At 38.1% G+C, this 27,625-nt stretch overlaps 1 protein-coding gene across 2 annotated transcripts in view; it reads left to right on the top strand.

The window, feature by feature from the left end:
* The window catches only part of PRTFDC1 (phosphoribosyl transferase domain containing 1), a 90,838-nt gene that overhangs the window by 9,527 nt on the left and 53,686 nt on the right, over positions 1-27,625 (top strand). For both annotated transcript variants that reach the window (XM_087825567.1, XM_087825560.1), the window contains exon 3: positions 2,841-3,024. In XM_087825567.1, coding sequence (XP_087681693.1) covers positions 2,841-3,024 — 184 coding nt within the window. The remainder of the gene's footprint in view (positions 1-2,840; positions 3,025-27,625) is intronic.

Genomic DNA, 27,625 nt, shown 5'->3' with positions numbered 1-27,625 from the left:
ATTTTTAAATTGGGTTGTTTGTCATCTTACTGAGTTAGTTGTAAGAGTTCCTTATATTTCCTGGGTACAAGTCCTTTATCAGATATATGATTTGCAAGTATTTTCCCTCAGGCTGCGGCTTGTCTTTTCATTTTATTATTGACATCTTTTGAGAAGAAAGCTATATTGACATCTTTTGAGAAGAGTGTCAATGTTAGATGGGATATTCTATAAATGTCAGTCAAATCCAGTTGGTTTATGGTATTGTTCAGTTCAACTATATCCTTACTTGTTTTCTGCCTGCTGGATCTGTCAGCTACTGAGAGAGGGGTTTTGAAGTCTCCAACTACAGTAGTGGATTCATCTTTCTCCTCACAGTTTTGTCAGTGTTTTGACACTGCTATTAGGATTGTTATGTCTTCTTGGAGAACTGACCTCTCTATTATGTCACACTCTTCTTTATTCCTGATATTTCCTTGCTCTGAAGTCTGCTTTGTCTGAAATTAATAAACAACTCCAGCTTCCTTTTGATTAATGTTAGCATGGTATGTCTTTCTCTATCATTTTACTCTTAGTCTATCCGTGTCTCTATGTTTAAAGTGTGTTTCTTATAGACAACATATATTAGCGTTTATTTTTTTAAGCCACTCTGACAGTCTCTGCCTTTTAATTGTTGTATTTAGACCATTCACATTTAAAGTGATTATTGTTATAGTGTAATATCTACCATATGTGTAACTATTTCCTATTCATTACCCTCGTTCTTTGTTGTTGTTTTTTTGACTTCCACTTTGTGAAATTATCTCCCCCACAGTGTGTGTGGCCTTTGATGATATGCAGTTTTCTCTTCTTGCTTTTATTTTTAAGCCTTACTTACTAGGGTTCACTCCTCTGTCTGAATGGTTTAGTTTTCAGCCTTAGATTGGTTAGAAATTGTACTTAAACACCTCAAGCCAGTAAGGCTTCCACTCTCTGCTGATGAATGTGTATAGGAATTGGCAAACATGTTCAGATTTCCAGCCTTTTTCAAGTCTTCCTTGGCTTTTACATTCCCCTGGGCTTTCTTGAGTCTCCTCTGAACATGTTTACAGGCTCCATCATGCAGGGATATGTGGGTAGCTTGGGCCCACTCTAGATTCTGCTACACATACACATAGCTGTGGTCAGTTTGTGACATGTGAAGAGTTTGTCTTGCCCTCTCCTATGACTGTTATCTCCTGGAATTCCCTATCAAATCCCAGACTGGTCTAACCAGTTAATTGCTCAAACAAGACTGTAAATACTGAAGAATGGAGCCTCCCTGTTCACATGTCAGGTGAGCTCCCTCTGGCAGTTCCCCACCGTGGTTAAACTACCTGGTTAAGCAACGGAGTTGATGGGGGGCTGGGGAACACAATGGGGGCATTCTTGGGAAAGGATACATAGACTTGCTCTGTTTCTACCCAGTGTTCAATGTTTTGATGAATAAATGATTCTCAGTTTGTTGTATGCCTTTGGTTGATTTCCAGAGTGCTGAAGTGGTTGTTTTTGACAATTTTGTCCAGCTTTATAGTTGCTGTTTGTGGAGATGATGTGTTGACCTCCTCACTCCATATAAAAAGGGAAACAAATGTCCCTTTTTATAGAGTATCTGGCAGACTGATGTACATTTTTTGATGATCATATTTTTAGCCTGAAACCATGGCTATCATTTTATATGTATATAGCTGTGTGTGTGTGTGTGTGTGTACACACACTTACATAAAACATTTATAATGGGATCAAAAAAAGATGAAGAGATTAAGAAGTAAAAATTGTGGGCTACAAGAACAGTCACCAGGATGCAAAATACAGCATTGAGATTATAGTCAATAATATTGTAATAACTATGTATGGTGCCAGAAGAGTGCTAGACTTGGGGTGGGGGGGTGATCACCTTGTAAGTTATATAAAAAATGTTTTTAAATAAAAGAGAGCAATCAAAAATATATATAATATATAAAATACATTATGTAATTATATAATATATATAGACCATACATAATAGAAAGTTTATATATATATGTGTGTGTGTGTATATATATAGACACACACAGATCATTCACCTTATTTATTTTAAATCTAATTCCATTTGAAGTGCCAGTGAGGATTTTTTTTTAAGTATGTACCTTAGATCTTGCCTCTGTTCAAGGTTTTAATGTTGTATGCGTGCATGGACAATGGACTTCTAGACATGAAACAATTAGGAAAAAATAAAACGACAGTTCCAAATTAGGTATTGGGTGCCAACCCAAGGTTTCATCATTGCATAACTCCATGAGGTGTCGTTCACATTGCATTCCATGGAAATGGTGCCTACTGGAATTGTAGTCTGGGGCACCTTTCACATAGGTAATGTGTTATCTTTGTGAAATATGAGGCAAATGTTATTCTTTTGATAGTTACTAAGGGCTTGACTTTTCCTCCAGTCTCCTCTCATGTTGTAAGGTGGGTGAGTCATTTCCCATTTCCTTTCTCCATGCAATAACGTGAGCATACTATCAGCAAATACCATCATTGCATTAAGCTTAACAACCAGGCTCTGTGGTGATAAAATAACAGCATTCATGATCTTTGACTTTATGTTTTACACCTTCATCACTTTTTGTGACACAGAGAAGCAACAATGTGCTATTGATGATGTAATTATCAGAAATATGTTTTGAACACTCTCTCTTTGTCCAACTTGAACAAAGCTTCTTTATCTGTAGGCTCTGTCTCCCAAGCTCTTCTCCACAGTCTCCTGCATAATCTAATATACATAGTGCCTCATGCATTTTTCTAAAAGGCACAAAAATACTCAGTAGTTATACTTTAATATGTCTTTTAATTCCTTCTTTCAGAATTGAGCGGCTGGCTAAGGATATTATGAAAGACCTAGGATACTGTGACATTATGGTCCTGTGTGTGCTTAAAGGAGGTTACAAATTTTGTGCTGATCTTGTAGAACACCTTAAGAACATCAGTCAAAATTCAGATAGATTTGTCTCTATGAAGGTTGATTTCATCAGACTAAAAAGTTACAGGGTAAGTTATTTGTTCCATTTTCACTATATGACCTTTAGAGTGAACAACTTTATAAAAGAACTAATAACATTATGAAAATAAAGATTGTAATTCTTTTAAATTTGCAAGATACTGCAACTTATAATTCACATAGTATTCTTTTGGGTGGGGTGGGAGTGGGGTGGGACTCCTGCTATCTATTTTCACCTGTATGGAAAGATGCTTCAGGAATGATTCATGCTTTCTTTTGTGGTTGTAGAGTTGAGTGGTTATTTCCTGGTGCCCAGATTCACAAGTGAGGGTGTTAAGAATGAGTGTTAAGAAAGTCCAGTGAACATTGACGTCTTTGCCCTGGTTGTTACTGCTGGCCCTGGAGACCTGTGTGAGGGTGTCCAGTCCAGAGATGAGAGTGTTAATACTTGGATGGCTGCAGTCATGGCCTTGAGATAGAGAAGGGAAGGCTATAGGAACAGTGAGTTATCATGCGTGATGAGGCAAGACCAGGGAACCTCCAACAGAAGGCCCCTCTACCAGTCCAGGCTGGGCTCCTTGGCCACCGCTGAACAGAACTGACAGCGATTATTCTCCAAAGATGTCATCCCTGTAGCCTTCCCCTCTTCTCTCTATGATGTTACCTTTTGTGATGCTTTTCCATCCAATGTGTGGTAAGTCATTAAAACTGGCTTACTACTGGGTAAGGAGCTGTTGGAGTCAAAATCAGGAAAGTATTCACATTGACTAAACTAGCTTGCACACTTTAATTCACTCTTTGAATTGGTTTTCTACTGCTACGTGACAAAGTCACCATGAACCTAGTGGCTTAAAGCAACACTCGTTTTTCATCTTCTAGTTAGAAGCCTGTGTATGGGTTCTCTGCTGAGCCTTCCCAGGCTGAAATCAAGGTGTAGCCAGGGCTTCAATCTCATCTGAGGCTTGGGGTCTTTTTCCAAGATCACTGGTTTTTGGCAGAATTCAGTTCTTGTTTCCCCTGACCCTTGGCTGGAGACCTCTCAGCTCCTGGAGGCTGCCCTCAGGTCTTAACCTCCTAGACTCCCCCATAAGCAGTTCACAGCACTGCAGGAGACCCTCCTTTAAAGGCTGATATGATTAGGACAGGTTCACCCAGGATAAACTCCCTTTTGATTAACTCAAAGTCAGTTGACTAGTCTCCTAATCCATGGGAGTGAGTTCCCATGAGACATACAAGTCTCACCCACACTAAAGTGGAGGAGATTATGCAGGGCCTGTACTCCAGGGGACAGGAATGGGGTGGTGGCATTTTAGAGTTCTGCCTACCACTCTCTGTGACTCAGTTGCTCAGCTATAGAGGAGCTGGCAAATTATTTCTGTTTCTTAAGATCCTCTGTATTTTCTTGATGACTTCTCATGCCAGGATGAAGCTGTCTTTTGCAGACACCTTAACCTTATTTAATTTATTGGTGTCATCTCTTTGAAAACCTTTTCTTCCTTTAGGTTCTTTTTATCCTGGATTAAGTAGCTGTGCTTCCTTCTTATAAGAATTTTTTTTTTCTCATTTACTTGACTCTGATCCTTATTATATCTTTTTCAAAGCAAACAGTTTTCTAAAAATCTTTTAAAAAATAAGTCAGATTTATTGAGCTATAATTTACATGCAGGAGAATTCATCTCCTTTAGTTTATAGTTCTGAGTTTTGACAATAGCCTGTGGTCATGTAAATCACCACACTCAAGATATAAAACAGTTTCTTACCACAAAAAAATACCCTTGTGTTCTTTGAAGTCAACCCCTTCCCTAACTCCCAGGCCCTGGCAACCACTGATATGTTTTCTGACCTAGAGTTTTGCTCTTCTCAGAATGTCATATAATGTAATCATATGCTATGTAGCCTTAGTAAATCTAAATCTTAGCATAAGTCATTTGAGATTCATTTGAATTTTTACTTGTACCAGTACTTCATTTCTTCTTATTGTCAAGTAGGATTTGATTATATTATATTTTGTATATACCACAGTTTTTAGACCCATTCATCAGCTAAAGGATATTTAATTTATTTTATTTTCAGGATCACTATGAATAAAACTCCTTTAATACTCACACACAGGTTTTTGTGTGCACTTATATCTTAGATTCTCTTGAGATTGCTTGGTCATGTGGTCAGTATATAAAGAAATTGCCAAACTCTTTTCCAGAGATTGAATAATTTTGCATTCCCACCTGCAGTGCATGTGAGAATTCCAGTTCTTCCACATTTTCAGCAACACTTGGTATGGCCAGTTTTTCTTTATTTTTTTTCTTTATTTTCTTTATCTTGCCCAATCCAATAGCTGACAGTATCTCACTGGGTTTTAATTTGCATTTCCCCATTGAACAATGATATTGAGCATAATTTCATTTGCCTATGTGCTATTCATGTATCTCCTTTGATGAATTGTTTATTCAAATATCTTGCTCATTTTAAAATTAAGTTGTTTTCTTATTGTTGAATTTTGAGAGTTCTTTATATATTTTTTGCCACAGATCCTTTATTAGATAAAGGAATTTATTTTTAAATGTATTATGAATAATTTTTCCAGCCAGTGGGTGGCTTTTTTATTTTTCTAACAGTACTTTTTATTCAAAGAACATACTTTAAAAATTTTTATAAACCCCAGTTATCAATTTTTTTATTTTGGAGATCATGCTTTTTTGTGTATCTAAGTAACTTTTGCCTAATTCAGGGTCATAAAGATGTTATCTCTTGTCTTTGAGAAGTTTCATCGTTTTAGATTTAAAACTAGGTCTATACCCAGCTGGACATGACTCAACGGTTGAGCATCGACCTAGGATACAGGAGATCCTGGTTCGACTCCCCGTCAGGGCACATGCCCAGATTGGTGGTTCGATACCCGGTTGGGGGCGTGCAGGAAGCAGCTGATCAATGACAACTCTCTCATCATTGATGTTTCTATATCTCTCTCTTTCCCTCTCCCTTCCTCTCTCTGAAATATATATATTTTTAAAAACACAAAAACAAAAAACAACAAAAAACTAGGTCTATGGTTCATATTGTATTAATTAGTATGATACAGGTCATACTTCTCTTCCCTAGAGTTTTGTTCTAGGAACATATCAAAACATATCATATTTCTTCTCTGAATAGAGATGATTTTATTCTTATTCATTTATTTATTTTTTTGCAAGTGAATGTCCAATTACTCAGATCATTTAACAATCCATTGACTATGTGTAAGTCTATTTCTGAACATTCTATCCAGTCCTATTAATCTATATTCATATCCTTTTGTCAATACCTCGCTGTTTCAACTACTGTAGCTGTATAGTATGTCTGGAAATCAGGTAGTACTTGTCCTCCCAACTTTGTTCTTTTTCATAACCATTTTAGTCATTCTACTTCTTTGCCTTTTCATATGAATTTTCAAATCATGTTGTTCATTTCTACAAAATAACCTGTTAGAATTTTTGTTACTTTGGATCTATAGATCAATTTGGGGAGAATTTAAATCTTCACATTATTTAGTTTTCCAATCCATGGACAGGGTATATTTTACAACTTATTTAGGTCTTATTTAATATAATTTGTTTTTTGAGTTTTCAAGAGTCAGGTTTCAGACATATTTCGTAGGTTTACACCTAAATATTTAATGTTTTTGGTCCTATTATAATTGCTAAGTTTTTCTTTGAATTTTAATTTTCAACTGTTTATGGCTAGTATATTAGAAATACTGTTGATTTTACATATGAAAAATTGACTTTTGAAAACTCTTACTAGTTCTAATAGTTTTTTTGTAGATTCTTTTGGATTTTCTATAAAGACAATGATTTCTTCTCTGAATAGAGATGATTTTATTCTTCCTTTCCAATTTTTTTAAAATTTATTTTTTATTGAATTTATTGGGGTAACATTGATTAATAAAATTATATAGGTTTCAGGTGTACAATTCTATAATACATCATATGTATATTGTATTGTGTGTTCACCACCCCAAGTCAAGTCTCCTTCCATCACCATTTATCCCCCTTTACCTTATTCTATCTCCACCACTCCTCTTCCCTCTGGCAATCACCATACTCTTGTCTGTTTTTAAGAGTCTTTCTTTTTTCTTTTCTCAATCCCTTTACCCTCCTCACCCAGCCCCCAGCCCCCACCCCGCTGACAGCTGTCAGTCTGTTCTCTCTATCCATGAGTCTGTCTCTAGTTTGTTAGTTTATTTTGTTCATTTGAGCCCACATAAAAGTGAAACCATATGGTACTTGTCTTCCTTTGACTGGCTTATTTCACTTAGCATAATTCTTTCCAGGTCCATCCATGCTGTCACAAAAGGAAAGATTTTCTTCTTTTTAAAGGCTGAGTAATATTTCATTGTGTAAATGTCCCACAGCTTTTTTATCCACTAATCTACTGATGGGCACTTGGGTGCTTCCAAATCTTGGCTATTGTAAGTAGCACTGCAATGAACATAGGGGGGCATGTATCCTTTCCAATCAGTGTTCTGAGTTTCCTCAGATATATTCGCAGACCTAGAATTGCTGGGTTTTAAAGCAAGTCCATTTTTAATTTTTTGAGGTGACTCCATACTGCCTTCCACGGTGACTGCACCAATTTGCATTCCCATCAAAAGCACACAAGGGTTCCCTTTCCTCCACATCCTTGAAAACACTTGTTGTTTGTTGATTTATTGATGATAGCCATTCTGATAGGTTTGAGGTAATACCTCTTTGTGGTTTTAATTTGCAATTCTCTGATGATTAGTGAGATTTTGTACCAAGTTTTTTTTATCACTATGGTTTCGTAGTATAATTTGATAATAGGTAGCATGATTCCTCCAACTTTGTTCTTTCTCAAGATTGCTGTGGGTATTCGGGGTTTCTTGTGGTTCCATATGAATTTTTTGAATATTTGTTTTGGTTCTCTGAAATATGCCATTGGTATCTTGATAAGAATTGTGTTGAATCTATAAATTGCTTTAGGTAGTCTGGACATTTTAATGATGTTAATTCTTCCTATCCATGAACATGGTATATGCTTCCACTTATTTGTATCTGCTTCAATTTCTTTCTTCAGTGTCTTATAATTTTCTGAGTACAGATCTTTTAGATCCTTGGTTAAATTTATTTCAAGATATTTTTTGGAAGCAATTTTAAATGGAATTGTGTTCTTAGTTTCCCTTTCTGATAGTTCATTATTGGCGTCTAAAAATGCAACTGATTACTGGATATTTATTTTGTATCCTACTACTTTACTGAATTCACTTATCAGTTCTAGTAGTTTTTTGGTGGAATCTTTAGGGTTCTCTATGTACAGTATCATATCATCTGCAAATAATGACAGTTTTACTTCTTCCTTTCAATTTAAATGCCTTTTATATCTTCTTCTTGTCTGACTGCTGTGGTTAGGACTTCCAGTACTTTGTTGAATAAGAGTGATGAAAGTGGACATCGCTGTCTTATTCTCAATCTTAAGGGAAATGCTCTTAGTTTTTGCCCATTAAATACGATGTTGGCTGTGGGTTTGTCATATATGGCCTTTATTATGTTGAGGTATGATCCTGGTATTCCCACTATGCTGAGAGTTTTTATCATAAATGGGTCCTGGGTTTTATCGAATTTTTTTTTTGCATCTATTGCTATGTTCATGTAGTTTTTATCCTTCATTTTGTTTAGAGGTGTATCGTGTTTATTGATGTTATACCAATCTTGCATCCCCAGAATAAATCCCACTTGGTCATGGTGTATGATCTTTTTAATATATTGCTGGATCTGATTTGCTAATATTTTGTTCAGGATTTTATCATATATGTTCATCAAAGATTTTGACCTTTAATTTTCTTTCTTTCTTGTGTCTTTATCTGATTTTGGAATTAGTATAGTGCTGGCCTCATAAAATGAGCTTGGGAGTCTTTTCTCCTCTTGAATTTTTGAAATAGTTTGAGAAAGATAGATGTTAGTTCTTTTTTGAATGTTTGGTAAAATTTACCTGCCAAGCCATCTGGTCTAGGACTTTTGTTTGCTGGGAGTTTTTTGATTACTCCTTCAATTTCACTAGTTGTAATCTGTCTATTCAGATTCTCTGATTCTTCCTGATTCAGTTTTGTTTCTAGAAATTTATCCATTTTTTTCCACATTGTTCAATTTGTTGGCATATAGTTGTCCATAATATTTTCTTACAATCCTTTGTATTTTTTTGGTGTCAGTTATTACTTTGCCGTTATCATTTCTGATTTTATCTCTTTGGGTCCTCTCTCTTTTTTTCTTGATAAATCTGGTTAAAGGTTTGTCAATTTTGTTTATCTTTTCAAATAACCAACTCTTGGTTTCATTTATCTTTTGTATTTTTTAAATTTTATTTCATTATTTCTGCTGTGATCTTTATTATTTCCTTCTACTCACTTTGGGCTTTGTTGTTCTTTTTTCTATTTCCTTTAAGTGTAAAGTTAGATTGTTTATTTGAGATATTTCTTGTTTCTTGAGGTAGTCCTTTTAGGGGCTGCTTTCACTGTTTCCCATAAATTTGGGAGTTGTAGTGTTCTCATTTTCATTTCTTCCAAGGTATCTTTTGAGTTTTTCTAAATCTCGTTGTTTCCCATTCATTCTTTAGAAATACATCATTTAGCCTCCAGATCTTTGAGTGTTTTTCAGTTTTTTTCTTCTGATTGATTTCTAGTTTTATTCCATTACGGTCAAAGAAGGTACTTGATATGATTTCAGCCTTCTTACATTTATTGAGACGTTTTGTGTTTTAACATGTGGTCTATCCTAGAAAATATTCCATGTACAATTGAAAAGGATGTATATTGTGCTGCTTTGGGGTGAAATGCTCTGAAGATACTGATTAAATCCATCTGATCTAGTGTGTCATTTAAGGCTTCTGTATCCTAGTTGATTTTCTGTCTGCAAAACCTATTGATTAATGTCAATGGGGTGTTAAAATCCCCTACTTTGACTGCATTACTGTCAGTCTCTCCATTTATGTCCATCAAGATTTGCTTTACATATTTAGGTGTTCCTATGTTGATGCATAAATATTTACAAGGTTTATATTCTTTTGTTGGCTTGCTCCCTGTGTCATTATGTACTGTCCTTCTTTGTCTCTTACTATAGCTTTTGTTTTGAAGGTTTTGAAGTCTGTTTTGTCAGATATAAGTATTGTTAAGCCAGGGTTTTTTTCCATTTTCATGAAATATCTTTTTCCACCCCTTTACTTTTAGTCTGTGTGTATCTTTCATTCTGAAGTGTCTCCTGTAGACAGCATGTATAAGGGTCCTGTTATTTTTATCCATTCAGCTATCCTATATCTTTGGAGCATTTAAGCTATTTACATTTAAAGTGATTACTGATGAGTATGTGTTGCCATTTTATTCTTTTAACTTCTTCTACTACTTCTTAAAACAGGCCCTTTAACATTTTTTGTAATAGGTTTGGTGGTAACAAACTCTTTTAGCTTTTTCTTATCTTGGAAGATCTTTATTTCTCTTTCAATTTTAAATGATAGCCTTGCTTGGTAAAGTAGTCTTTGTTGTAGGTCTTTGATTTTCATCCCTTATGAATATTTTATGCCAGTCCCTTTCGGCTTTGCAGGTAACTAACTGTCTTTCTCTTGCAGCTTTTAAGATTCTCTCTTTGTAACCTTTGCCATTTTAATTATGATGTGTCTTGGTGTAGGCTCTTTGGGTTCACCTTGTTTGGTACTCTCTGTGCTTCCTGGACTTGTGTGTCTTTTTCCTTCACCAGGTTTGGAAAGTTTTTGGTCATTATTTCTTCAAGTTGGTTCTTGATCCCTTACTCTCTCTTCTCCTTCTGATATCCCTATAATGCAGATGCTGTTATGCTTCATGTTGTCCCAAAGGTACCTTAAACTATCTCCATTGCTTTAAATTCTTTTTTGTTTTCTTTTTGCCGCTCTGATTGGGTGTTTTTTCCTACTTTGTCTTCCAAGTTGCTGATTTAGTCCTCTCCTTCATCCAACCTACTTTTTATTCCTTCCAGTGTACTCTTGATATTAGATATTGTATTCTTCATTTCTGACTGGTTCTTTTTTATGTTTTCTATGTATTTTGCATGCTGTTGTAGTTCTTGCTAAATTCCTTGGGTATCCTTATAACCATTACTTTGAATTCTGTATCTGATAAATTGCTTGCCTCCATTTCATTTAGCTCTTTTTCTGGAGAGTTCTCCTGCTTTTTCAATTGGGTTTTGTTTCTTTTTCTCCCAGTTTTGGCTGCCTCTTTGTGTTTGTTTCTATGTATTAGATAGATCAGCTATGACTCCCAAGTTTTCGTGTGGCGGTCTTTTGTAGTAAGTGTCCCGTGGGACCTAGTGGCACAGTCTCCTTGATCATCTAATCTGGATGCTCTAAGATTCCTTGTGTGGGTTATTTGGGCCCTCTCCTGTTGTAGTTGAGTCTTGATTGCTATTGGCCCATTTGTGTGTGGTATTGACCCTTAGGCTGGCTGACTGTGAGGCTGAACAGACCACAGCGTGCTAGCTGCTGTGCATGTGCTGACTACACAAAGCAGAATTCACCTCAGCAGTGTTTGATGCCTGCCGAGATCTCCCTTTAGGTATACTGTTTGTGAAGCTATCAAATCCTGCCCTGATGTTGTCTGAAGCTGGAAACTGGGTGTGTTGTTTCTGGGCCTCTTGGGAAGGACTCTGGTGCAGGCCAATGTCAGACACTGTCTATGCCTGGCCCTTGGCAACTTTGGTGCTACAAGCAATGCACTGTTTATGGCTACCTCTGTTGGGCCTGGGTGCACATGGGAAGAACCAAGTCTAGTACCAAAGTTGACTTTTTCGAGCACTGGCCCCAGGGGCACGTCAGCAAAAGTCCCAAGGCACCCCAACATCTGCCTCTACCTTCCTCTCCTGCTGGCTGCCTGTCAGGTTCAGTCACAGAAAGAGCCTCTGGTGGAGTCAGGCGGGTGGGGCTAATGGATCTCCCATTAGAGGGAGTTGCTGGCAGATTTCAGGGAAGGTGGTGGGTATGGTCCCTATCCAAGAGCCACAAGACTCAGTCTGTCCTGGATTTTGCTCCAACCTTGGCAAGATGGAGCCACTAGGAGTTGGGCAGGTGGGGCCTCCAGGGCCCAGAGGTTGGGTCTGCCAGAAGCCAGAAGAGTAGTTCTATCAGATCTCCCAGAGTGGAAAGCACCAGTCATGTTCACAGGAAAATGGGTGGAAATGGTCCCTATCTCAAAGCCATACTCCATGACACTCCCTGAGTCTGCCCTGGCCAAGGCAGGCTGACTCCTCAGCAAGGCCTAAGTTCTGCAGAGTGAGGTGAGAGGGAGTCCAGAGGGTGGGGCAATTGCTTTCCCCCAAGCTCATGCTGTATGGAAGGTAGTACTCCACCCAAGAAAGATAGGGGCTGCTATATTGAAGAATGACTCAGCACACAGACCCTGGCAGTTATCTCTCTGCCTCCCTCCCCAGGGCCACAAAACCCAGACTCTCCTCAGGAGACTCTAGTCCACTTCACCCTCCCTCTGCTGGAGCCCAGGGTGAGTGGCTGTGAATGAAATTTTGTGTGTTGACCCTTTAAGAAGGTGTTTGTGTCTCTAGCAGACTCCATGTCAGACAGAAACTTTGCTGCTTTTCACATCTGGGTGTTAGGTGGGAGCCTCTTCCCAGCTCTGATGCTCTTGGCTGGGGAGCATGGCTTGGGGTTTAGGCCCCACACTTCTCAGGGGGAACCCCTGCTACTGAGATATCCCTCCAGAACCTCATCCACTACCTGTGGGTGCGAACCAGCCCTTTTCATGTCCCCACCTTCTTCCCCCCCACCCTTCCCAGTCTCAATGTGGCTCCTTCTGTAAGTCCTTGCTTATAAGACTTCTCTTCAACTGGTATTCAGTTGGTTATTCAGGATGATTTTCTTTAATTTAGTTGTAATTCCAGCTTGGTCCAAGGATGAGATGAATGTACCTTCTACCTACTCCACTGCCATTTTGAAAAATCTTCCTTTCTAATTTATACACTTTTAATTTTTTTAATTGATTCTTTTAAATATATCTTTATTGATTTTAGAGAGAGGAAAGGAGAGGGGGAGAGAGAGAGAGAAACATCAATGATGAGAGAGTCATCGTTGATTGGCTGCCTCTTGCATGCCCCCAACTGGGGACTGAGCTCACAACCTAGGCATGTACCCTGACTGGGAATCAAACCATGACCTCCTGGATCCTAGGTCCATGCTCGACCACTGAGCCATGCCCGGCAGGGCTATACTTTTAATTTTTTATTGCCTTATTGCACTAACCAGTATTACCTGTACACCATGGTCAATCTTGATGAAACTAACAGTGTTGTAATCCGTGTCAGATTAAACAATGCTGCTGTCATCTCATTGTCCATTTCTCTAAACAACCTCTCTATTCTATCAATGTTTTAACTTAGAGACCCACATTCTAACACTTATTAACAGTCATTAACACTTATTAACACTTAACAGTGCTATTAACTCATGTTTATGTGATACTGGTTCAGAACAAATATTTGCATTTCTGTAACTCCAGTAACACTGTAATCACTATTGCTGCATCTAGACTGATATTTTCAAATCAACATATTTTTCCTGGGGATAAAGATGTGGGAGCCCCTACCCAGGGTTCTGATGAAAGAGGAAGGCAATACTATATTTTAAATCTTCCCCAGCTTCATCCATTCTACACACTGTGTATTTTAGCTTTTGTCCCACACTTAAATTCTTTAGGACCCAAGAATGTTGTGGTTTCTTCCCTTCCATTCTAACTAACTGTTTTTCCTCTTGCCTGTCACCAAAGTGACACAGATCATCTCCTAAGAGATTACCTGACATAAAAGCCTACCTGCTCACTCAGAGGAAGCTTTTCTGCTAATTAAATATCCTTAGAAATGATGAAAACATATTCATAGTCAGGGGTATGTTGGAAACAGCTCTCTGCTCATAGCATATAAACTGTCCTCATGCAGAGATGAATTAATTGCTGTTTCATTAGGCTTGAGCTGACCTTCCTTTACATGCTTGAGCAATTTCAACATTCCTGAGGGCAGAGACTTACTTTAAAAAACCAAACTAATAAACATCACCAAATAAGGGGAACAGGACTGGGTCATTTTCCTCTGAGGGTGTTTGCTGCTCCTGCTTACCTCCAAACCTATTCATAGGGAGCAGACATCTCCCCAAAAACATCTCAGCAGAAACAATGGCCACTAAAGTGTCCTTCGCTTTCTTCAGGAATTTTTGGAGGGCGATCAGGACTCTGTATACTGTTATGGGTTCTGGTCAAAAGCATTGAGTAGTTTTACTCTCTCCTACTCTTCTGCTCAGTGATTCTAAAATTCTTTTTTGAAGGAAAAAAAAAAGATGAAAGTTGAGTTTACTCAGAGGCAGTGTTTCCCTTGTTGCAGCCATCAGCGTTAGGAGCTCTTTTCCCAGGGGGGGTCTCTGTTAGATGCCCTTCACTGTTCACTAAGGGACGTTACTGAGGTATGGCTCCAAACATCTCAGGGCTTTAGGTAATTTGACTTGTCTTTTGTTAAACTTCCTGTAAGACATGAAATGAATTTGCATAAATGATAGCAATCTAGACAACATTTGTTTAGAAATTAGCATTAGGTTAAATCACTGGAGAGCATGGCCAACTTACTCCTGTTCTTTAATGAAATGAGGACACTGGCAACCTGAATTCCTTAACATTTCAAGTTTTTCTTCCCCTCTGCCCCTTTTCTTTTTTTCCTTCTGTCTTTCCACTGTTTATCCAGCACTTGCTAGATGAATTTATTATCTCATTTAATCCTGACTGCAAACCCTGCCAAGGTATCTCTCATCTTCTTTTATTGATGAAAAGGAGGCTCAGAGGGGATAATTAGCTCACCTAATGTCACACAGAAATACATGGTAGAAGTGGCAACAGAGCCCAGACTCATCAGTCTCTCAAGCCTGTGCCCTTTGCAGCACATCAGCATTTCCCACTGAATTTTCTAAGGTTTCCCACAAAACTTTACTGTTTCATAAGATATTAATATGCTTTTGCTAACATTTATACAGGAGTTGGTTATATTTTCTCCTAAAATATATGCCAGAGAAATATTAAGTAGCCATGTACAATTATTATTCTCATTATGTAATAATTTGCCTTTATGAAATGGTGACCTAAATTGAGAAAATCTGGAAGTTGTGTGATAGAGAGAACTTATTACATGTGTGACATCTCATATTCATGCAACAGGCTTCACTTGTAGCTTGACTTACAAGAGCAACAAAATTTGCAGAAGTATTCAGTGTTTATTTAACAAAGAATCAACTATTGATTATTTTTTCTCATAAAAATATATTCAGCCCTAGCCAGTTTTGCTCAGTAGTTAAAGCATCGACCCATGGACTGATTGGTCTTGGATTCGATTCCAGCCAAGGGCACGTACCTCGGTTACAGGCTCAATCCTTGGCCCTGAGGGGAGGCAACCAATCTATGTGTTTCTCTCACACTGATGTTTCTCTCTCCCTATCTCTCTCTCTCCCACTCTCTTTGAAAAGCAATGGAAAAAATATCCTTAGGTGAGGATTAAAAAAAAGAATATATTCAACTATGGGGCCTAATTTTTCAGCTGCTACAATCCAAGGATACACTACATCTTATGAACACCTATTTGTGTTATCACTACATTACACATTTTAGAAATATTTTCCTTTTCTCAAAGTAATACATTCGTATGGATTAACAGACCAAAAAGAGAGAATTTGATTGTGGCAATTTTATGGAATAAATAACTTGGAAACCATTTTGCTATAAAAATGCTATGTGAAATATAATCTAAAAGCCTTTTAAGAGCTTACTGGAGCTCACAAGAAGGTAAGAGATACCTTAGAAACAGAAATGAAGTATCTGAGAGTCACAATGTAAGTGTGAACTAGTGCTTCCCGGGAGCCAGTTGGAGAGAAGGGGTGTCAGTCTCAGGAATCTGGTTTTCACAACCATGCAGAGACAGATCACAGAGCCTTGGACCTACATAAAATGGGAAGTTCAGGGAGACCCTTATGTAAAGTTCATGCCTTCAAAGATATATGCCCTCGGTGAAAAAATTTACCCATTAGTAATGGTAGATCTAAAAAAATCTAGCTTGCCTTTCTTGGCATTGGCTATAGTGGGGAAGTAAAATATCCCTTGGGAATTTTTAAATACGCATCTGTACGACGCTTGAATTTGAGGGTTTTTGTTTTCTTTACCCATGTAGTCTGAGAAACCCCAACCAGAGAATTTAATATTAAAATTGGTCTCAGCCCGGCCAGGCGTGGCTCAGTGATTGAGCGTCAACCTAGGATGCAGGCGATCGGGGTTTGATTCCCGGTCAGGGCACATGCCCGGTTTCGGGCTTGATCAATGACTCTCTCATCATTGATGTTTCTATCTCTCTCTCTCTCCCCCTCTCATTTCCTCTCTCTGAAATCAATAAAGATATAAAATAAAAATAAAAAATTGGTCTCAGACCACAATACCCCCAGGTGCCTGGTAGAAGCACACTGAAAACCTCTCTAGAAGGAGCATCTCAACCTAGACAGGATTGCTACAGATAAGCTTCACTTAACCTGAACTCACAAACCCAAAGCAAAAAGGATGAGTGGAAGCAATCCACAAGGGCAAGATTAGTTGGCAGAAATAAACAGCAGAAATAGTTAGGCAAACTATCTGAAAGAATATAAAATAATTCTATTTAATATGACTAAAGGCATAAATGACAGTATTTGAAGAAAAAGTAAGACAACATGAGAAGAAAAAATAAAATAACTTTTAGAAGTGAAATAATAGAATGTCTAGCAAAGAAAAAGTAATTAAATGGATAAGACAGTAACTCAAACAACAGGATACACAGCACATTGAATGTTGTTATGGATGTGAACTTTGAACTGGAAGATAAATCTGAAAAAGTTATTCAAAAGGTAGCATAGATATAAGAAAGAGAAGATAGGAGATATGAAAGATTGAAAGAAAAGACCCAAAATATGTCACATAGGAATTCTATAAGAAAAGACTAGAGAGAATTGAGGAGAGGCCATTTTTCATAAGCTAAGGCCTAATCATACTCTGGAGTAGATGAAAGAATATTCAGATTCAGGGAGTAGTCAGACCACACCTAAACATGACATAGTCAAACTGAAAAACCAAACACCAAAGTCAAATAATAGATTGTAAAGGCCACTGGGGAGAAAAGAAAAAATTGTCTCTATAGTAATTACCACTGTCCTATCAACAGTCTTCTCAAAGGCAATAACAGAAATCAGAAGACATGGAGTAGTATCGTCAACATACTGAGAGAAGTAACTGTTAACTCAAGTGTGAGCGCCAGCTAAAGACATCAGTATAGCCTCGTTCTGAAAGTTTCCTGCTAACAGATGCTGGCTGAAAGCACCTCCTTAAGGGTATATTTTTGTAAAAAGGAAATTGAACCTAAAAGAATGAATGTGATGTAAAGAAACTGACAAGCGTGTAGGTAAATAAAGTTTTAATTGGTTAAAATGATAATTGATGAAATAATAATACCGATTATGACACATTTTGGTAGTAAAACAAACAAAGCAGAATTAGAATACCAGTTCACACTGAGTTATAAATAATCAGGGTAAAAACATTCTAGTCTCCTGTTACTGTTTAGGAGAAGCATAGAGATGTTGATGACTTGCAAACTTTAAGTCAGGCATACCTTGAAAAATTTACAGGTGACCAGTGAAAGAACAGGAACATCGTGTATGTTATGTTTAACTTCCAAGTTAGAAGAGAGGATGAGAAGGAATAAGGACAACTTAAAACCTGGTTGATTTGCAATAGTAGACAGAAAATGAGAAACAACTTGGTAACCTTAGTATACCCATTCCACAGATGAAAAAACTGAGACCTGAAATGTTAAGCAACATGTCCTAAGTCAACAGGCTTGTTAATGGAGGATTTAATGTTCAAACCCAAGTTCAACTCCAGAGCGCAAGCCTGAGGCCACTAAAACACTCTCTAGAGACGTGCTGATGTGTTGAGATGTAGTAAGCTAAAAGGATGAAAATTCCACCAAATGAATCAGCATCATTTTTTCCTGAGCTTAGTTTTGATATTTACTAAACTCAGGTAAGCCAGGTCCCATAATTTCTGGAAGAATGGCAGTATCTATAAATAGACAATTAATTGCTCATTTTTCTGAAATGTTTTATATTGTTATATTAGTAAACTATGAAGAATTACCTTCCAAGGAAATAAATAAATATTGACACTTGGTTTTCCCGTAAGTCCTGTGAAACTTGGACTTTCTTTTCATCTTTCTTCCTTACTTTGGAACATGGAAGTGTTCCAAAGATGTGAATCCTGATGCCACTTGCCGCCTCTCCGGATTCACTTCAAGTTGCCCCTCTTGGGAAGACAAATCCAGCAGAATCTCCACCAACTCCTGAGGGTTTAGAAATCTGAATCAAAGAGAAACAAGTGTAATTCAGCTACCCTTGGAGCCACCCACTTTAGTGTGTTTTAAGAAAGCTCTACGAGGGAAGGGGTGGGAGGCCTTTTGGAGTATCTGTGCCAGCAGGCTTTGGGGCAGAGAGCTAAGAGGGTTTGAGAAGTTGGTGGGGAGTAGATGCCAGCACGTGACTTCTCAGCCAACTTTTTGTATGTGGATGTTTTATTTGCTAACTTTTCCCCCTTCATTTCCTCTTAAATGTTACCATGAATTAAAGGTTTATTATATACAATCCAATGTGAGGATAAAGTGCACTTCAGGGCCAGTACTCAGATTCCTTTGTTTTCCACCAATTTTGCTGTGAGCAAAGTAAAACCTTCGTCAAACTTCGACGCATTAAAAACTGAAGAGAAATTTTATTTTAAGGAGGCTGTGGTTGCCCTAGATCCCTCCCTCATGCTGTTTGAACATGCACTGCTTTGTATTAATTAATTCTTCCTGTGTGTTGGCAGCACCAAGAGGACGCTTTCTGGAGATAAAATACAATCCAAAATGTGGCTGCAGTAGACTGGGATTTGCCATGCTGGGGACGTGGGCCCCTAGGGAAGCTGGCATCTTCATTAAAGAGGCTCATTAGAACTAAGGGTTGGCCACAAACCCAATCCCTTGAGGGAAGAGAAAAGCTAAAACACTTTCTTCTCTCTCATTCCCACAGTTCAGAACAAAGGGTCTAAGTCAATCCCTGATGATCTGCGCTAGTGAAGAATGGGGACAGATAGATAAGCCAGACCCAGCATCCTTAGATTTAGTGAGTAGTTTTCACTTTGCCCTATGACAAGCCTCTCGCTGAAATTTTTCCATGCTATAAGGGGGCCTTGAGTTGAATACTCTCTTTTCTTTTTGATGCAGGAAGTCCACCTTTAGCATCTTGGGCACAGGATGAGGGAAAAGACTCCAATTTAGTTGTTTGGAGACAGGCAGGTGGAAAAGAGAGGTCCCCTGTTCTTTGGTGGTGCTGGATGCGTCCAAGACAGGTGTATATTTGTGTGTGTGAATATATATTTGTAAGTATATATGCATTTTAATTAATGTAGATTTTTTGTACTCAAATTTAGTTGCCTATAAAGATGATTATTAAAGGATTTGTCTTTCTTTATGAAAAGCAAACACTGAGGGCAAGTAAGAGAATAATGCAGAAGTAATTATTAAATTATAGAGGCAATCAGATTTTCAGAGATCACTCTGAAGATAGAGCTGTGCTTAACTCAGTGACTGCCACAGGCCGGGGTTGAGTTTGGGGTAAGGAACATGACCCAGCCTGGGGTAGGGCGTATTGAGGAATGCACTGAGCAAGTAGTTGAGAGATGGGATGAAAGACCACAGCCTTTAGAGCTCCAAAAACTAAGCTGGTAGTATCAGCAAGATTGTGTTCCACTCTTGGTTAGACTATTAGTAAAATCTAATATTCACTGAGTACTTATATATTATGGCCAACTATTGTTCTAAGTGCGTTATATGTCTTAACTCATTGTACCTTCACAAGGCCGCTAAGAAGTTGGTGCCTCTAATACTCCTTTTCACAGGTGAGGACATGGAGGCCAGAGAGGTTGGTTAGAACCCAAGAACACATGGCTCAGAAGTAGTGGTTGGTCAGACTCCCAAACTAGAGCTTGTAACCACAACACCACGGCTGCCTGTTGGAGCTATGGGTGAGAAAAAGGACCTCAGTGCCTAGGAGGTGGGCAAGCACGAGAAGGGAGCTTCCCAATTCTTTAGGAGTGCTGGGTGACTTTCCAGGGAAGGGTTGGGCAGAGAAGATAAGACAAGGCAAAATCCAGCATACACAAAGGACTGGATCTTGAGAACAAGGCAGAGTGCCAAAGCCAACAGGAGAGGCAAATACAGAGTGGTGGGGCATTAGGCTCCATTGCCTGCCCAACATACAGTTCCAGAGTGCCAATCCCAGCTGACATTGGGTTTACTCCTAGAGATTCACTGAGATTGAGCCAGTAGATGAGGTGGGGTTGAGGGTCAAGTGACTTTGCTATTAGCAGAGAAGGCTGCAGAACCTGGGAACTAGGCAAGACCCGGCCCACCAGACAATGTGTGTAGAAGAGCACTGATTCCATCAAGTGCCTCAGGGTTCCAGTTACATGTCATGTCCCTGCTTGCCCCATTTATCTTTCCTGTGCATGCTCTGGACCCCTGGAACTTAAGCATGCTGCCTAGGTATAGTAAGAATGCTGTTAATCGTTTTTATTTATTTGTACCTGTCCTTTTCCAAAAAGGATACAATGTGACATTTTATTAATTACGTCCATATAATTTTTAATTTTCAGCACAAAAATAATCCTTTCCCTTACTTTATGTTAGGCTATTTTTAATCAACATTTTGTAACTGATATAGAATATAAAACCTAACATCAAGGCCATAAAAGTCGTTATGAAAAATACATATTCCATATGTATTTTATAAAGCATGTGGACTTTATATGCTGCAAGAGTTACCAGGAAATCATTTGGATTTGGAGGGGGGAAGATAGTTGGCTATAATAAAATAATTTGGGGAAAGTATTTATGGAAGTTAATCTCTTTAAAAATCTTTTATGAAGATCTTTGTGCTATAATACAGTTTGAATTTATTGTTTTTATTGTCATTTTAGATTTTAGTATGGGTTATTTTATGGCACGAGTTTTCCATTATTAAATGTAATATTATTGTTAACAACTTAGGTAATATTGATATATATTAAAATGCTTGAGATTCATAACTTTCCAGGACAAGAATTATTTAGCTTTCTTTTTATTTATTAATTTGGCATTCATTTGGGGAAGTTTTGAAAATCTTTTTTTTATTTGCCTAGCATTGCTTTCTCCTCAAGAACAGAAATGGAATCCAAGCAGACACTGAAAAATTAGAGAATAGCACCATGAAAACAGGGTGACCCTTGGTGAGAAAGAAGGCACAATGATACACATAGGGCCCCAAAGCTCACAGCAGAAGAGAAATGACTGGGCAGAAACGCCTCAGGAAAGGGTTGGGCAGTCACTGTAGACCCTAGTCTGATGACTCAGCAATGCCTTTGCTAAAAGTGTTAATCTAATGCAGCACTGGAAAATACTGGTAGGCGCGTGACTTGTAGAAGCCTGGAATTACTTTTTCCTCTCTCCTAAGCTCATGCTGAAGGTACTGACATGGACTTTGGTGTCCTACTATCCTCTCCATGTTTTTTTTGTATAGACACTTTAAATTAGGAAAGGCACTGAATTGGAAAGGACACTCAGAGCTGCTCCAACCAGAATCTGGTATGGGAGCACTTCTGAAGTCCATCATGGCTTGTGTTTAAGAGAGCTAAGAGGTGAAATGTATTGTTATCTCTCCTCCCCCTATTAAGATAATTTCTTAAGATGGTGATAGGTTTTTCCCTTATTCTGCTGCTTTCTGAGTCCAAGTCACTCAGGAAGATACTAGTTATGCTTCTATTGTTCAGTTCTTTAAATTACTTTTAACTGTTTTTGAATTGTAGGAAGGGAAATCCTTAATTATGAAAGAAATGCATCCTAGCTTTATTTCTTTATTTAAAAATCACTCACTTTTAATGCAGATCAATTTGGACCAGCAAACAGAGATAAAATTTTAGATGGTTTTAGGTAGTGTTCTTGTAACAATTAGAATTGTTAGTAATTTTACATGATGAATGAGTATATTTTCATTTGAAAACTATTATGTAATTCAGTTTGCTTCTTTTATTGGGTAAATTTAAACACATTTCAAATAGATTAATGCAGACTTTTCCAAGGATAATGATTTTTCTGCCAGCATTATTTTTAGGCTAATATCTACATACAGAATACATATACTAGAATAAATTATTCCTAATATTACTTGTACAAATTCTTAAATTAAGATCTCTTTCTACTAGAATAGTACTATGCATGGATTTTTTAAAAGTTAAGTTACATTTATTCATATACTATAATATGATTGATTTAGCCATATAATAATATTCATTCATCAACTACTGTATGAAAATGCTTTTTTAAGTGCTTTGCAAATATTAATACCAACCACCATCTGATGAGTTTGGTAACTATTATTATCCCCACTTTACCTATGAGAAAAGTGAGCCATAGAGATTTTTAAAAACTGTTCCAAGATCACAGAACTGGTTGAGACGGGGGCTGAGATGCAGAGCGAGGCAGCCTGATTCGACAGCATGAAGGCCTGACAGTGTCTCCACAATGCCTCTCAGAAGAAGGACCCTATTACTCCAGCTCACTTGCGCAAGAAACTCATTTTTCTGGACTTTCTTTTCTTCTTTTGTAAAATGATGAAGTCAGCTTTCAAAATCAATAGGGTCCTAACAGATTTGAATTTATATAACCTTTAAAATTCTGTAATATCTATATAAAAATGATAGATTAACCACACATATTTGGTGTGCGTTCTCCACTAAAGTGTGACATTTAAGTTTATATATGTATGTATATATATACATGTATATTAAATTTATATACATAAATATATATACATGCATATATATATTTCCTTTCCTGACAAACTGGACAGGAGAGGAAATAACAGTGCCAGAGGCATGGAGGTGAGTAGGATCCAAGTGCCTGCAAATGGGGACACCAAAGAGCAAGTTAAGCAGGGCCTTGAGTCAGGTATAGTAGATAGTGGACTAATGTCTATACAGACCACTTGGACTTTTGGTCCCACTACCCCACCTCCATTGTTTGAAGTCAGGTGACTGCTCTCCTCCCCTCCCAACTAGCCCTCATCTCCCTTTTCCACTGTTGCAGGAAATTGTAAGGTCACTTTTTCAGAAAAATTGAACCAAAGAGGTGCCAAAAGTGTGGACACCAAGTAAAGCAGAAGCCTGGGAGAATTGAACAAAACTTTCTATATAATATTCTGAGAACATCATCCCTTTCCTTACAAGCCCAATCATATGCCCACTCCTACCCCTATCCCAGCCCATGAAGTTTGAGAGTGAATATTCTTCTTTGAAGAAACTGAATGGTCCTGAAGAAAAGACTTCCACATATTATTGCCTTTGGGAGTTCTCCATGGAAAAGGACATTACTTCCCAGGGAACCCTGTGGTAAATCCATCTCTCATCACTTTCTGCCCTCAGTGGACACATAACTCTTTCCAATCAGCTTTTTCGGTGTCTTTTAAATAGGAAAAGACAGCCAAGAAAAACAGTCTCTAACATCGATGAGAAAGATCACACAAAACAGAACAAAATATATAAAGTGAACTCCAAGAAAACAGAGATAAAGCAGGGAGCAGAAGAAAACTTCAAAATAATTTGTTTAATAATATTAAACATAAGAGACAAAATAAGATACTGTATCTCCAAAGCAAGAGTAAGACTCTGTAACAGAAAAAGATGAGTAAGAGAAGAAAATTTCTTGGAAGTAAAAAATATGTGAGCTGCATCATGCTCTTGCTTGCCTGTTTATCAATCATTTCAATCATCCCTGACCACAACTATTCTGCCTCCCATTGCCGAGGCTGCTGATGCCAACAGCTCACTTTCCCAGCTTCCCTTGTACTTAAGAACTAGGCATTTGACACAGTAAAGGGAAGCCTGCTGTGCTGTCTTCACAGAGGAAATGTTTTGTTTTCCTAATGGAAAATAAACCATGAGAAGAAATCTCTCTTGTTTTAGCAAGAAGTTGTTTACAACAGTAAAATGACCCGTGGAACTGTGGCAATTGGGAACCACAAGAAAAGTATAAGGACTCAGCTAATTACTGAGGATGGCAGAGAGGAAAGAGGGTAGAGCCTGATCCTCAATGGCACCACTGACTCAGGAGCCTACTCTGATCTAGAGGGCAATGGGAAGATATGAATATACAGCAGTTGGACCACAAGGAAAGGTCTAAAGTTTAGGTGGAAGAGATACAAAACCTTGTCAGGAAATAGGAGATGATGATATTGAGGATTCTATAAGCACGGAATTGCCATTGTGCAGTCATTCAACAAAGAGTTATATTATGGGTCAGGCCCTAATCTAGGTGCTAGTGAGACAATAGTGAACAAAACAAATTCCTTGCCATTCTGGAGCTTACATTCTAGGTAAAACAGACAGAAAATGTAAAAAAACACACACAAGAAATATGAAATGTGTCAAATAGTGAAAAATACTGTAGAGAAAAATAAAGTTGGGTCAAAGAGATAAGGTACGCTAAAGGGGATTGTGGGCACAGTGGTCAGGGAAGATGGTCTCTAACTGGGAGTCGTTTGAAGCAGAGACTTGAAAGTGAACATGTAGACAAGGGAAGTGAGTTCCAGGCAGAAGAAACAGCAAGTGCAGTGGCCATTAAGTGAGAATGTGATTGGTACTTCTGAAGATAAGCAAAAGAGGCCAGAGAAGAGTGAGGGAAGATTAACAGCAGATAAAGTCAGAGAAATAATGGAAAATGGAACCTTGTTAAATCTGGCAGGCCATTGTGTGGACTTTGCCTTTTGCTCTGAAAAAGTGGGAAGACTTTGTTGGGCTTTGAACAGAGTGACATGATCTTACTGAAGTTTTAAAGAAAAGGTCTGTCTGCTTTGTTGAGAATGGAATGAATGGAGTAAAGGTTGAAGGAGAGACATTTGGAAGGTCATGGCTGTAATCGCAGTATGAGATAATAGCTTGAACCAGGATGGTTACAGAGCAGGTGGTGAGAAGTATTTGGATTCTGTACATACCTTAGAGTAAAGGCAGAACCATCAGCCATATTTGCTGATGAAGTTCATGTTGCTTGTCAAGAATGACTCCAAGGCTTTGAACCTGAGCAAAAAAATAGGAACTGAGTTGCCATTTACTAAAATGAGGAAGAATGCAAAAAGAGGAAGTTTGGAACGGGAAACCAGTGTGTATATTTAACTTTATAAGAAACTTTGTAAGTTTGGTTTTGCAGTATCTTTCATCTTGAACATCCAAGATGAGTGGGAGCTTGCATATACCAATCTGGAGTTCAAGGAAGAGGTTGAAGATGAAAATATTACAGCAAGTCCTCAAATAATGTCATTTTGTTATAATGTTAATGAGAGAAAAAATAATCCATTTCCAGCTGGAGCGGCTGCCTGTGTGGAGTTTCCATGTTCTCCCCATGTCCGCGTGGGTTTTCTCTGTATACTCAGTTTTCTCCCACATCTAGAGATGTGCAGTTAGGTGAATTGTCGTGTATAAATTGTCCCAGCCTGAGTGAGTGTGGGTGTGTATGAGTGTGCCCTATGATGGAAGGGTGTCCTATCCAGGATTAGGGCACCCAACTTGCACCCGAGCTGCCAGGATAGACTCTGGCCACCTGTGACCTGAACTGGAATAAGAGGATTGGAAAATAATTAGCTTCCTTGTTTTTATTAAGCTTTCTTAAATGTATGTAGAGCTCACATTTATTTCAATGTTTAATATTACAAGTGCTTGGTGTTTTTATTTAGAAGTTTAGGGATTTTTTGTGACAAAAATGTGCTATGGGAACTTAATTCTTGTTTATCAGTTAGTCTGTGGTAAAACTGGTATCCATAGTTTTGCTGAAAGTCACAGCTTCAAAGAACCTATCAAGGATGTTAAGTGAGCACTTATTGTCATTTGAAAGTGGTCAATATACAGAAGGTGTTTAAAGCCATGACAAGGGATGAAGTTACCCAGGGAGTGAGAGTAAGAGGAGAAGAGACCCAAGAACTGAGCCCTGGACCATCCCAGTATTTAGAAAGTAAGGGGACAAAAAGGAACTAGCAAAGGAGTGTGAAGAGGAAGCAGCTGGTAGGTCAAGGAAGAAGACTGAAGAAATTGACCACCAGGTTTGGAACTTGTTAGTGGTTTTGACAAGGGCCCAGGTATCTTTAGGAACAAAGAGAGAAGAACAGCTTCAGCAGATGATAATCTGTCAGCAATAGTGACTAATCTAAGACAACCGGTCATAGAAAGTGGAGTGCAACGTCAAAAATGACTCCTTGCTGGGAACGCAGACTGGTGCAACCACTGTGGAAAGTAGTATGGAGTAACCGCAAGACAGTAAAAATATGACTGCTTTATGACCCACTGATTCCACTTCTGGTAACTTATCCGAAGAAACTTGAAATACTATTTTGAAAGAACTTATGTGCACAGCAGTGTTATTTACAATAGCTAAGATCTGGAAACTGCCCACATGCCCATCAGCAGATGGGTGGATAAAAAAGCTGTGGGATATTTACACCATGGAATACTCTGATGGTAAAAAAAAGAAGGAAATCTTACCTTTTGCAACAGCATGGGTGGCCCTGGTGAGTATTATGCTAAGTGAAATAAGCCAGTCAGAGAAAGGCATATACCATGTGATTTCACTTATATGTAGAATCTAATGAACAAAATAAGCTAACAAAAAAATAGGAACAGACTCATAGCTGTCAGAGGGGAGGGAGTAGGGGGGCTGGGTGAAAAAGGTGAAGGGATTAAGCAAAAATAAATATGTAAATAAATAACACCTCTTAGGCAGACAACAGACAAACAATATGGTTATTACCAGAGGGAAATGGGGTTGGGGGTAGGCAGAAGAAGGTAAAGGGGGATAAATGGTGATGGAAAGAGATATGATTTGTGGTAGTGAACTTACAGTACAGTATACAGTTGATGTATTACAGAATTGTACACTTTAAACCTATGTAATTTTATTGACCAATGTAACCCCAATAAATTCAATAGATGACTCCTTACCCTGGAGGTGGATTCAATTCTAACACTGCATACAGGGGTTGGAAGCCAAATGTGGGAAAGGGTCGTTAAAAAGACAATGAGAAGCTCTGGTTTTACCATTCAAGTTGAATAGGTATGCTCTTTGCAGCTCTTATTTATTTGGAAGCATGGTACAGGAAACTCTGTGACCTATTCCCCGTCCAAAAGTCACAGGTCTTTGAAAAAGGAATTTGAAAGCCATAAGCACAAACTTTAGAATAAAAGGCATCAGGTACAAATTCCAACATTATATACTAATTTTGATACTAAGTTAATGAACCATTTTGAGTCTTAATGTTCTCTGTAAGATAAGGCTAATCATGCCTATCTCATGAGATTTTGAGTAATAATTGGATGACATACACAAGGCCCCAAGTACAGACCTATGCAAAGAGATGACCAATGAATACAACTGTTACTATTATCATTATTATTAGATCCTTGTTAGGCCTGAGGTAGAGGCCACTCACTGTGATGTGGCAAAGATGAAGTATTCTTGACATGACCCTTGCTGG

Source organism: Miniopterus natalensis, chromosome 1 (assembly GCF_054644295.1).
Source record: "Miniopterus natalensis isolate mMinNat1 chromosome 1, mMinNat1.hap1, whole genome shotgun sequence".
In the NCBI taxonomy this organism is placed as follows: Eukaryota; Metazoa; Chordata; class Mammalia; order Chiroptera; family Miniopteridae; genus Miniopterus; species Miniopterus natalensis.
Note: the sequence above shows the minus strand (reverse complement) of the source record. Positions and strands in the feature narration are given on the sequence as shown.